This window comes from Pteronotus mesoamericanus, unplaced genomic scaffold, assembly GCF_021234165.1.
Source record: "Pteronotus mesoamericanus isolate MK-2021 breed Mesoamerican mustached bat unplaced genomic scaffold, CSHL_Meso_final contig_202, whole genome shotgun sequence".
Taxonomy (NCBI): Eukaryota; Metazoa; Chordata; class Mammalia; order Chiroptera; family Mormoopidae; genus Pteronotus; species Pteronotus mesoamericanus.
The window spans coordinates 8,292,615-8,305,553 of NW_026555086.1; the positions used below are offsets into that span (position 1 = coordinate 8,292,615).

At 58.5% G+C, this 12,939-nt stretch overlaps 1 protein-coding gene across 1 annotated transcript; it reads right to left on the minus strand.

The window, feature by feature from the left end:
• Positions 1 to 203: 203 nt before the first annotated feature.
• CCDC102A (coiled-coil domain containing 102A) lies at positions 204 to 12,489 on the minus strand. Its single transcript, XM_054570264.1, has 8 exons — positions 11,896 to 12,489; positions 9,575 to 9,801; positions 7,045 to 7,153; positions 5,165 to 5,281; positions 4,621 to 4,830; positions 3,554 to 3,724; positions 2,509 to 2,612; positions 204 to 395 (listed from the first exon to the last, which is right to left on the minus strand). The coding sequence occupies exons 1-8, from the start codon at positions 12,487 to 12,489 to the stop codon at positions 266 to 268; spliced, it is 1,662 nt and encodes a 553-aa protein (XP_054426239.1). The 3' UTR covers positions 204 to 265.
• Positions 12,490 to 12,939: the final 450 nt, after the last annotated feature.

The window sequence follows — 12,939 nt, forward strand, 5'->3', positions numbered from 1 at the left end:
CCTAGACCAGGCCTTGGAACGGTGTGTGTTTATAACACCAGGCATATATATATATATAAAAATAGGCCGTGGCTTCCCTTCCACGGTGCCTTGGTAGTGTGTGGGACTGATGTCCATCCACCCTGGGAGAAAATTAGTCATCCATGGCAGGGAGTGGGGCCGCTCCCTGAGCGGGCACAGGCAACCGCATCAGTTCGAGTGGCTGGTCAGCCAGGTAACCCAGGGGGCCTGTGGCCTTGGGCCAGTCCTGCCAGCCTCGGGAGCTCTAGGCCACCTGGATCTGCAGGTCCTCGTCCTCGTCCAGGTCGCTGGCGCCATCCCCGGCTTCCTCGGTGCCAAAGCGAGCACTGCGGATCTTCCCGAAGAGGGGGGCGTTCTGCTGCTGCCTGCGAAGCCTGTGCGGTGGGGGGACAGTGGCGTCAGGGCGTGGACCTTGTCCGCTGGTGCCGATACAGCTCAGCCTACCCTCGCACGCCCTGCTGCGAAGCACCAGGTTGGGCCTTTGACAAACATTACGTCATCCCACCGTCCTCCCAGAAGTCCCTGAAATGACGGAGGTGCTGTCACCTCCTCAGTCAAGGAAACTGAGGCACAAAGCAGTTGAGTAATTGGACCGAAGTCCCACAGACAGTAGGGAGTGGGGCTGGTGCTGCAGCAGGTGCAATGGGCAAGAGCGGGGAGAGGGAGGAGGGTCGGGGGTTGGGGGCTGGAGGCTGGGGGCTTGGAGAGGTGAGCCGCTGCTCAAGGTCGTGCTCTGGGATCCGACCCCAGGCCAGGCTCCAAAGACCACAGGGGGAAAGTTCGGGGGTTGGGAGTCTGAGTCACCTTCATCGCCAGTGTCAGTGAGACAGTGCTGCACCGGAGTCCCTCCCCACATTGAAGCTCCCCAAGCCCAAATGTACAGGCAAACCTGGACCCTGGGCTGTGGAGGCTGGCCCATCCCCCAGCCGAGTGGCCGTCAGGCGGCATCTTACTGGAAGGCATGAATTATTAACACGGCAGGGAGGGGCGCTGGCAGGGGCCTCCATTACTGCGCTATGATTTAGTGCGCTGTCCCCGGAACATTAAAGCACAAAAAGTTGGAAAAGGAAAAGGGGCAGCGGTCCTGGGCGGCCACGCCCTCCCCGACAGAAGCCCTTGAGAGGATAGGCAGAGCCTGCCTGCCCATCCTGGGAGCTTATGGTTCCCAAAGAAGAGCGAAAAGACCCTGGGGCCAGGCGACCTTTTATGGGGTGTGTGCTGGGTGGGGGTGGGGGGCCAAGCTGGCCAGACTCAGCCTGATGTGGACTCGCGCCTGGGCCCCTGCCCAGCACTCCATGGGTAACATCCCAGGCAGACGGCGACACTGAGGCTTGGTAGCCCACGTCGCGTGCCTGTCACGTCGGGCTCCAGGGCCCACACTCTTCACAGATGCCCAGCACACAGCGGCACACGGTAAGCGCTCAGTGAATAAGGGCTCAGATGGCCGACGGCCGCGGCGAGGGGCCGTCTGGCTGGACCACTCACCAGCTTGTGAGGCCAGGGGAGGGCTTACCCTCTCGTGCCTTAGTTTCCTCATCTGCCAACTCCATAGGAAAAAAAAATCTGTCCCTTCCCTTCTTGCAGGAGCACGGTTCTCGTAGCACGGTGTCTGACCCAAATGTACATCCCCCGCCCGGGGGCAGCGGCAACGGCAGCAGCGGACGGCTGTTCAGCATTTATGATGTGCCAGGTACGTACCGGCTCGTTTAATTCTCACAACCACCGAGAGGTAAGAACTACTGTTGTTCCCATTTTACAGGAGAGGAAACTCTGACACAAGGAGGTTCAGTGAGTGGCCCAAGGTCACAGCCAGGATTCCCACCCCAGGCAGCCTGGCTGCAGGGCCCAGGCCCCCTCTGGCCTGTGAAACGAGAGGATGAGAGCAACGGCCTGCCCGGGGCGGACCCAGGCAGAGTCGGTCAGCGCTGTGGTCATAATGCCCCTCGGGTGGGGGGCTTGGGAAGTGGGGGAGGGGCTTGGACTTGATGCTCTCTGATAGGCACTCGGGGCTCCAAGGGGCATCAGGGAGAGGGTGCCATTCACAGGGGTCAGGATGGGGAGGGCGGCAGGAGGGACATGCAGAGTGTGGGTCCCCCAGGGACCCTGCGGTGCTGTCAGCGCTCGGGCCTACCCCCGCAATCCCTGATCCCAGCTGGCCTGTTGCCCCACCTTGGCCCTGACCTGCTCGGCCACCCTTCCTGCTCTCTGGCCGCAGGAGACAATTCCAGGTTCCCAGCTGGTCTTGCTTCCTGCACTCCCCTTCCCTGGCTTCCTGGCCCCTCCAGCCCGAAGGGGACAGGATTTTGGCCCCGGGGAGCCCGGCCCTCTTCTTTCTCTGTCTTCCCCTCCAGCCGGAGCTCCAACCCTGCCCAGAAGGCGGGAGGTTTCCTTTGGCTGGAAGTCTCTCTGCCCTGCTTCTGTGTCCCAGGCCAGGAATCCTCTCCCCACTGGGCCCCCGGGCCCCCCAGGGGTGCACGTGGGGCCCACCTGGACTGCACATGCTCCAGCTGCACCTGCAGGTTCTCGCTCTGCTCCGTCTGCTCGTCCAGCGACCGCTGCAGCTTCCGGGCCTGGTTGTGGGCCTCGTCCAGCTGGGGGGTGAGCAGGGCCAACAGCAGGGGGGTCACCTTGGGCTGGGCCGGCCTGGCCTGCCAACTGCCATTCATCAGTGGGAATGTCCTTTCCGGAGAGCAGGCCGTCTCTCCTGAGGCCTAGATCAAGGCCCACGTCCCCTAGGGAAGCATCCCTCTTGCTCCTCTACCCCCCTGTTGCCCCTCCCTTCTAAATCTATCCATCCTCTAAGGCTCCAAGCTACTGGTCATTCATCAACCCATCTATCCTCATCCATCTGTCCACGTGACCACTCATCCGTGGGCACATCCATCTGCCCATGGTGATGCCCACTTACCCACTCACTGCTCATTAATCTATTCAGCCACCCCGTCATCCTGTCTGTCCCTGTGTCCTTCCACTCTCCCAGACACACCTGTCTTTCTGTCCATCCATCCTTCTGTCCTTTCCCTGAGCATTCATTCTTCCACCCGCTGGTCCAGTCAGTTGTCTCTCCGTCTTTCCACTGTCCACTTGGTCATCCGTCTGTCCACGTACTCACTCATCACCCATCTATCCCCCCATCCAGCCGTCCACCCGGTCACCCTTCAGACAGCTGTTGTCACATCTCATCCAGCCATCCTTCTTCCCTCCCTTTCTCTCCCATCCATCTGTCCGCCCAGGCCCTCATCCATCTGTTCATCCATCCGTGGAGTTATCCTTCTGTCTTTCCATTTAACCACCTATACGTCTACCCACTCATCCGTCCATTAATCTATTCAACCGCTCATCCACCTCGTCTGCCCATTTTTCTTCCCATCCTCCTACCCACACACCTATCTCCCATCCATCACCCACCCACTCTACCCTGGGCACGTCCTGAGAGTCCGGCTCATGCCGGGCACTGGGGACCCAGCACAGAGGACACTCCTCTCCCAGCTGAGGTCTGGAGGCCGCCCTCTGGGCCCCAGCAGGCGCTCACCTCGTCCTCGGCCTGGGCCAGCTCCTTCCTGAGCTCCTCCACCCGCAGCCGCAGCTTCTTCACCTCTGCCTCGTGCTGCTCCACCCGCCGGTTGGCATGCGCCAGCTCTGCCACCTTCTCCTGGAACTGTTTCTTCAGCTTGCCATGCACATGCTTCAGGTCTGCCAGCTCCTGCAGGGGAGCAGAGGTGAGGGGAGGGCTCGGGGTCAGAGGGCGCCGTGCCAGGCAGGTGTCAGGCCGTGCTAGGGGGTGCTGGTGTCCCTTCTCCCCAGCATCTCTCCACCCATTGTCTGAAATAGGAGCACCAGAGGTTCGGCTGAGCAGCTGGAGGCCACAGGTGCCACCTATTGAGGCGAAAAGGCCTGGGAGTCGATGAGGGGAGGGGGCTGGGCGGGTGAATCAGCGGCCCCGTGTTGGATGTGTAACGTGGAGGTGCCTGCTGGAAGCCACGTGGGATGCCCCGCAGGCCAGTGGAGCTGAGCCAGGTTTTCTGAGCAGGGGTGGGGTCTGGAGTCTTTGGTATCTACACTAGATGTGATTGAAGCCCTGGGTCTGCGGATGATCCAAGCTGGGAGTGGGTGTCAGCGGAAAGGAGATCAGAAGCCAGGGTGGCCGAGAGGAAGATGAGCAGCCAGGGGCGGAGACGCCCACCTCCGAGCCCTGCGGCTTCTCTGAGCCTCAGTCTTCACATCTGTGCGATGGGGCTCAGCGCTGCCCGAGAGTCTCTTGAATCCACCCGCTTTGTTCCATTCCCCAACCTCCGCCTGGCCTCGGCCTCCGCCACCTCTTGCTGCCCCAGGAGAACAGTGACAGTGCTGGCACCGGGCCCACAGGAGGCGCTCAGGAAAGGCAGGCACCGCAGTGACCACGGAGCCTGACCCTGTGTGGGTGCCCGGGAGGAGCGGCTTCTGGGGTGATCGAGATCTCCTCTGTCCTTAGTTGTTGCCTCAGGGGTCCCCGGGCCCCTGTCAGCTGACACTGGACGCACAGCAGGTGCTCCACCCTGGCTGAACGGGCAGGGGGAGGCAGGGCTGCCCCAGTCCTGGCCATGCCACCCACTGCCTAACCTTGTTTTTCTCGAAGAGGGCAGCCTGGCTGGCCCGCAGGTCGCAGTCCAGTGCGCTGGCTGTCTGCCTCCGCCGCCGGGCCAGGGCCTCCTCCAGGTCCCCGACCTGCGCCCGCAGCTTCTTGTTCTCCCGCTCCAGGCCCAGCTTCTCCGTCTCCAGCCGCTCGCGGCGACCCCATTCGGCTGCATTCTCTGCCTGCAGCCGCTCCATCTGCAATGGGGCAGGAGGGGTGAGGGCCCCCCAGGGCAGGAGGGCCTGGAAGGGCATTTGCTGGAGGCTCCCCCGACCCCATCTCCTCCTGGAGCCATTTTTGACTCCAGGAAGCTGGCCCAGCTGCGGTGGCTATAATTAACCCGGGCTATTGCACTGTGTGCAGGATGTGCAGGTGCTTCTGGTCTCTGTAGGGGAGGGAGACTGCCCGTGGTAGATTGGGGTACCCCCCCCGAGGTGTGGCTGGCCCCCCTCAGGGCACAGGCCCCTTTCGAGCTGATAGAGGTGGGGCCCCTGGCCCTGCCGCCCTCCCAGGCCCTGCCAACGGCCCCACCTCGCCCCTCAGCTCGGCCATCTTCCTGTCCATGCTGGACCTCGCACCCAGCTCGTCCTCCAGGTCTTCGGACATGCGGCCCAGCTCGTCCTGGTGAGCCTCCTTCAGGATGCTGAGCTGCAGGACACAACCCTGCCTGGTTATGTTGGCACTGCCCGGCTACATCCCAGAACCAGCCTGGGGGGCCGGGGTGTTGCTGAGGAGTGTTTCCTACCTCATTACCACCTAGCCTTCCAGTATCTACTCTTGGCCTCCTTCAACCCACTTTCCACAACAGTAGCTGAGAGTGAACTTTTAAAAAGATAAATCCAATCATGTCCCCATTCTGGGTTCCTTAGGGTCAAGACTGACCCCTCCCTATGGTCTCACAAAATCCTCCCGCCTCCTTCCCTCAAGTTGACTGTGTGGCCTCCTTTCTAATCCTTGAATACCCCTGTCCACCCCAGGGCCTTTGCACGTGTGGCTCCCGTTGCCTGATACGTCTTTTCTAGGGTGTTCTGCAGCATGGACTCTTCTCATTCTCAGGCCTTGGCCTAAATGACCCCTCCTCAGGGAGGCCTTTCCTATCCCCCCAAGTGGAGAATATCCCACCCTGCACAGGAATGGGAGCTTGGGAGGACAGAGAGCTTGTCCGTCTGTCCAGTGTTGTACCTCTCTATGTTCTCAGCACGGGGAAGCCCTTGACGTACACTGGCTGAACGCATCCAGTGGATCTGAAATGTGGTCTGCCTGTGGGTGTGGGGTTGGCCACATCAGAATGGCCTGGGGCACTTTTGACATGGTGCAGAGTCGCTGTTGACAGGAGGGAACAGCAACTAACTACTGCTCTGGGTAAAGACGGGAGTGAGCCTCAAATACATAGGTTGAGGGGAAGAAGTCAGATACAAAAGCAGATCTTTATAACTATCTACGACACTGCACATTGGTGTGTTATTCACTTTCCTGCAAATGATTACACTTCACAATCAGAAAAACTTAGGACAGATTCCTCAATCCAGGTCCCAAAAAGGATGACTCAGGAGCATGTGTGTGGGTCTGGGAGTCTATATTCCAGGGATTCCCTAGGACCGGTGTCAGCCCTTCCAGGGCAGAGTGTCAGGGTCTGAGATCTGTCTGTGGTCCTCCCGCCTTTGGGAAACGCGGCCAATCCAGCCAGCTTTCTCTGGGTGGCTGTGCCCCCTGCTGGCCAACGGGTCTGCACGGCAGGTGGTAAAGGCTGCCTAGCCTGTCCCTGCCTACCCTCAGTCCCCAACACTGCGGTAAAGTCCACCTGGAGCCTCAGTTTCCCCACTTATAAAGGGGGACAGCCTCCTGACGGCCATGAGGCGTCGGTGAGTCCTGGCACATTGCAGGCACCCAGTGAACGCTGCATCCCGATGCCTCCCCTTCGCCTTGGTCTATGAAGCTCTCGCCTCAGCCTCCTCTCTCACTTACTGACCACCAGCCACACTGGCTCGTTTTCTGTGCATCAAGCTTGTTCTGGTCTCACGACCTTTGCATGTGCTTTGCCTTCTGCTAGGAACTTTGCCCCCACATCTTTTCAAGGGTGGCTTCTTCTAATCGCTTTGGGTCTTACCTCCAATGTCACCTTCTTACACAGGCCTTTCCTGACCTACCACCTCATTGCTCTTAGACTGTTTTGACTGTTTCATAGTTTATGAACTTATCTGCCTGGTTTCTATTGGTTTCCCCCCATCCCCTCCCACAAGGTGAGCTCCTGGAAGCAGGGACATTGCCCGCCCCAGCACTCAGAACACTGCGTGGCACATGACCAACACTTGATGATGAATGAATTCCCTTCTTTCGTCTATTCCCACTGCTGAAATTCAGACGTGCAATGCTGCTTCCTCCAGGAAGTCCCCCTGGTTTCCAAGACTCACTTGCTTGAGCATCTCCTGCTTGGTCTTGCTCAGCTCCTCATACTTGATCTTCCATTGGCTGAGTTCCCCCTCCAGCTTCTCAATGTTCCTGCTCAGTGCCAGTTTATCCCTGGGAAGGGAAGAGGGAGAGGCAGACGTGAGGGTGAGCCCACTGGGGCCCTCTGTTCAGAGTCCTCCTGTGCAGCCTGCACCTGCAGAACCCATGGCCAAAGTCCTTGCTTCAGCATTCAAGGCCCTGGACCCCACACTGTGGGAGGCACCCTGGGTTTGCATTTCTCCTGGACCGGTACTCCTCCCACAAGTGCAGGTGCCCAGCTCAGGGTGTGGGGAGGTGGCCACGCCTCCTCCGGGGCACGGGCCACCCCTGGCAGGTGCCTCCCTCCTCCGGGCCCCAGGATCTCCTGCCAGATATAACCCCTGCTCCTGTTCCATGTACTGTGGTTTCCTGTAAGGTTTGGTTTGAAAACACGGTTCTGCAGTTAGAAAAGCTGGAAAACACTGTCCAGTGACTCTCGGACCTAGTGGTCCCCGCTTGTTGTCATCACAGGGCAGGATTCTCTTGTTCTTCCAAGACCCCCACCATGCACACAAATGAAGCATCATGGGTAACAAGCTCGGTGCCTGACATCCCTGGGAGTGAGAACGATCCGAGCCTAGAACCTCACTCTGGTTTACACGTAAGCGGGAAGTACCTTGTGTGCTAACAGTTTCCCAGGAACGGAACCGCTGTATAAATGAGGGAAGACCGCACTTCGCTTCGTTTAGCACTTGCCCAAAGGCTGCTCACCTCTCAGGAAATCCCATCGCCACAGCGACACCCCTCGGGTGTGGAACTGCCACCCCGCACACCTGCACCGCTGCTTTTCACCTAGCGGGTGACTCCAATGGGCGGACACGCATAAAGCCTCAGCCTCTGCCCGACTCGGAGCATGTCGGTACTGGCTGTCATGGTCTTCGTCACTATCATTCCACGCAATGTCACCAGATTCTCATCGCCTCATTATTCCTTCTAGTGGAACCGCACCCAAGCATCTCCACATCATAATACAGTTGACCCATCAGCAACATGGGTTTGAACTGAGCAGGTCCACTTATATGCAAGTTTTTTTTTTCAGTAAATACCAAGTCAGCCCTCTGTATTCCCGGGTTTTGCAGGATTTTTGATCTGTGGTTGGGAACCTGGATCCAAAGGGCCAACTCCACGTAGAACCTCAGTGTCCGAACTTAATTCGTTCCAGAGGCTGTTTGAGAACTGAATTGTTTGAGCCGGGAGATGTTCAAGAACAGACGTTTGACGGTATACGCGTTGTTCTATGACATTTTATATAAGGGACTCGAGCACCCACGAATATGGAGGGACAGCCATGGTTAGGTTTTAGGGAGTCAAATCCCATACATGGATTTTCAATTGCAAGGGGCTCGGCATGTCTAACCCCTGTGTTGTTCAAGGGTCAATTGTACATATATTTTATAAATTCTTTTCCTTCCTACTTTACATTTCAGTTAGTATGTTAGGTTGATTTTTGTTTGTTTAAATAGAAATCTGTTGCCTCATGGTTCTGTAGGCTAGAAGTCCAAGATCAAGGTGCTGGCAGGCCGGCTCCCCCTGAAGGCTGTGAGGGTCTGCCCCATGCTCCCCCCCGGCTCCTGGTGGTGTGCTGGCCTTCTTTGGTGTCCCCGATGCTGCCCGGTAGGAGCATCACCTTGATATTTGCCTTCATGGTTATATGGCATTATGTTGATTTTTTAAGAAAACCATGTGTAGCTAGGTTATCCTATCTATGCATCAAATATCTAGATGGGAAAGGGGGCGCTACAACATACTCATTATAATCTAGTGTGTGCCCTGATCAAGGTCACTGGTGGCCTCTGTGTTCTTTATTTCAATTATTTTTGTATTTTTTAACTACTGATTTTAGAGAGGCCCATCTCACCGACTGCAGGCCCATTCCCGGACCCAGCCGCCACCCTGCCATCTCAGACTCAACACGTCCAAAATCAACTTCGCGGCCCCTCAACCTCTCTGTCCCTCCTTCCCTGGTTAAACGTTTGCCCATGGCCCTTTCTCCCCACCAAAAGGCACTGTATTTTGCCATGTATAATGTGCACCTTTTTGCCCAAATTTCTCAGGGAAAAATAAAGATGCACATTATACATGGGCATAACGATTACACGTGATGGGTGTATAATAGTCCCGAGTATAATGCGCACCAAACCGTGGGTGCGCATTGAACACAGCGAATATGGTAAGTGCCACAAGGGCGAGGACTTCTGGCCTCATTTATGGCTGTAGCCTCACAGCCGAGCACAGTGCCTGACGCAGAGCAGATGCCCACATGTATTATCGGAATTAATACAAATGAAACGTGCATGGGGTCCTCGGGTAGAGCACTAATGTTGCACGACTCGAGCCCCAACAGTACCATTCCCCGTCAGCGTGTCTCATGTTCTGCGACAACCGACTTTCATTCTGTGATGCTAAGGGTCCCCTGGCCTGCCCCCTGGCCCCTGCCTGCCTCCCAGGACTCACTCGCGTTCCTTGAGCAGCACCTTCTGGGACTCATCCAGCCGCAGCCGTAGGGCCGTCAACTTGGAGGCATCCTCCTCGATGGCGGCCGTGTCCTCCCAGGGCAGCCGGCTGCGCTCCTGGCGGCCTGAGCTGCCCCGTGGGCCCCCGGCCCCTACGCTGCGTGCCTCCCAGCAGCCCTCGGGCTCCTCTGGTCTGCTCTTCAGCAGGTTCTCCACCAGCTCCAGCTCCTGCGGGGACCAAGGTGGAAGATGGACCAGAGCCTGCTGAGCCCTCTTGGCCTTTCCCAGGACCTGGGTCTGGAATCATCTCGGTGGGTAACCTTGGGCAGGTCGCACAGCCCTTCTGGGTCCTGGCTCCCTTTTTTTGTAGCCTTTCTCTCCATCCTAGAAAGGGAAGGACACAGCCTCCTCTGGGCCTCCCTGTTCTTGTCCTGGAACGGCACGCCGAGTCTGCCACCAAGGTTCCCTGTATCCTGGAAGATTTCTTAGGACAGGTGGTGAGTTCCCTAGCGCTTTAAGTATGCAAACATATGGTGAGACACTGGTGTGAATCAATGTGGAAGCAGAGAATTCCTACAGTGAATAAAAACGAGATTCCTTCCAAAAGAATTCCGGCTCTAAGACCCCATTTTTTCCAGGGCAAACGCTAAGACACCAGAGCTAAGCGACAAGATGAAGGGTAGGGCGGCCCTGCAAGTAGAACTGGCTCCCAGACAGGAAGCTGTGGGGGGTTATTAACCCAGTGCCAAGCCCCCTTCCCTTCCTGAACCCCCTTCCCCTCCACCCCAACCCTGCGCGCCCTGAAGGCCTGCCTTGACCACAAACCCCAGACACCCAAGGCCTCTGTTGCAGCCTGGTTTTCCCATGTGAGTGGGCCAGCCCCTTGCCCGGCTGGCTCCTGGTTTCCCTGGAACAGTGGCTCTGATGACTCCCCAAGGAGTGAGATTCTATTCCTCCTGTAACTCAGAGTCTGGGTGGGGGCCTCAGGTGCTACCTGGTCCAAAGCTCTGTTTCTTAAACAGGAAAACAGGGAGGGGAGGGATTTATTCTGGGCCACAGAGCAGACAGTGGCTGGGCTGGAGAGCAAACTCAGACCGCAAGCCCAGGGCCCTCACTGCCGCGCCTGCCACCTCCTGGACTGTGGCAGACAACCAGAACAAGGACAGGACAGGAAGAGACCGCGGGGCTGGCTGACAGGGGCTGTCGTGGTCTGCCCCAAAGAAGAGCAATGAATGCCACCTCCAAACACCAGGCAAACCTGAGGAAGAGGGGGCGTCCGCTACCAGGAGGTAGCGGTGCCCACTCTAGCCTACAGGGGTGAAGGGAGCAGGGCAGGGGAGGGGTGGGGCAACCAAGAATCTTACCTAGAGTCTGGGGATGGAGCTAGGAGCAACCTGAACTTGGACTCTGTCCCTAGACTGCCTTCTGCTGACAGGCCTGCGGGTTCACGGGAGGCTGCCCTCCACACCCACCATCGGTGCTCCAGCCACACTGATCATTACCATGGACTCTGGAGTTCCCCTGGGTTCAGCTCCCCAGCAACTTGTCACCAGCTGGGAGACATTGTTCCTTAACCTGTCTATGCCTCAGTGTCCTTCTCCATAAAGCAAACCCCTCCTGGGGTCACTGTGAGAATGACCTAGAAGATGCCCATGCAGAGCTTAGCGCTCTGTGTAGGTGCCCACTGAATCATGGGAGCCGCTATTGCCAGTTCCCAGACTCCCCGGGCGCCCTCTGCCTCAGCGCTTTTGCACAGGCCATTTCCATGCCTGGAGTGCCATGTGCACTTTTCACAGCTAATTCCTGTGCATCCTCCTAGTCTCTGTTTAAACGGGACCTCTTTAAAAGGAGAGCTTCTGTGCAGCCCCCTCCCTAAAAGCTGGATCTGTGCTCCCAGTGCCCTCACAGGCCCCTCCACCCCGACCTCTCTTAACTGATGCTTGCTATAAATGTTTACCTCCCCACCCTCAATTCAAGTTGATCCAATGGATGGATTCAGCGCTGCTACTAATAGATACTTGCCAGGGCAGGTGCTTAGATAGATCCCACTCCTGCTCAAAATGAATGATTCCCTGGTTCTGTTGACTGCTCAGGTGTGAGAGTGGAGGGACCACCAGAACCCAGGACTCTCTAGAAGCGAGGTGACCTGGAGCCCCACCAGGTCGACCCACAGGAGTAAAGCCTCCTAGGGCACCAAGCCCTTACCATCCTCTTGCTGAGCCCGGCAGCCACCACCTCTGTGCGTAATCAATCAGCCCGGTCCACTTTCAGACCGAAGGGCTAAGGCCCTCCCTGCCCAGCAGCCCCGCCTCCTCCACACACCTGGCTGCTCGGGGGCCTCTCTGACCCGACATCGCGCACGGGCTCGTGCTCCCGCTCAGGCTCCGTCTCGGGTCCATCGGGCGTCGGGTCAGTGCCTCCTCGGGCACCACGGAGCCGCGCCAGCTCTCGGCCCCGCGCCTCGCACTCGCCCTGCACCTCCTGGCGCTCGCGGCGGGCGCCCGCCAGCTCCTTGGTGAGCGCGTCCAGGCGCTGGCGCAGCTGGCGCACTTCTTCGCGCGCGCGGTTGCGCTCTGCGCGCACCTTGCTCCACTTCTCACGCCAGTTGGCAGTGCAGTCCGACCACCAGCGCATGGTCTTCTCCATCTGCGCTGCCCGCGCGCGTGCCTCCTCCAGCTCCCGCAGCCTCAGCTCCTCGCGGCTCTCCCAGTCCCCGTCCGCAAGCAGCGCCGAGGGTGCCGGCGGCAACGGCATGGCTGGGGGCGGCCCTGGGGAGGGCGTGCCGCTGGGCGGCGTGGGAGGCAGCGAGTCTGCTGGCCCCATGCGCTCTGGCGACGGGCTGCCTAGGATGGTCAGGAGGCTCCCTTTGGACAGCTGCGGGGACTCGGCCAGCCGGGGGCTCGGTCCGTGGCTCATGGTGCAAGGAAGTTCACGGGCTCTGGACTTGAACTTGGGCTGGACTCAGGGGCGGCGCCAGGAACTTTTGGCGTATGTGATACCACTGTGCATGATGGCCACCTCTACCCACTGCTCTCCCGGCCACAGGATGGGGGATGCCTCTGGCACCTGTAGGAGAGCACATCATTATTAGACCGTGGCCACCGTCTGTCTGTATCCATACGATCAGCAATGGGAAGGGCATAACCGGCAGAGCGGACAGCATGGCCAAAGGCGGTGGGAGACAACGGCCTGCTCCAGGAGGACCCCTGTGCCGCTGGAATGGTGAGCTAGGGTCTGAAATCACTTCCTCACTGGCCACCAGACTCCCCACTTTAGTGGCTTCAGTCTGCAGCAGCTGACCTGCAACCTTGATCTGCTGTCCCTGACCTTCAGGCCCCATCTCCAGCCTGAACACAGCATGCTTCC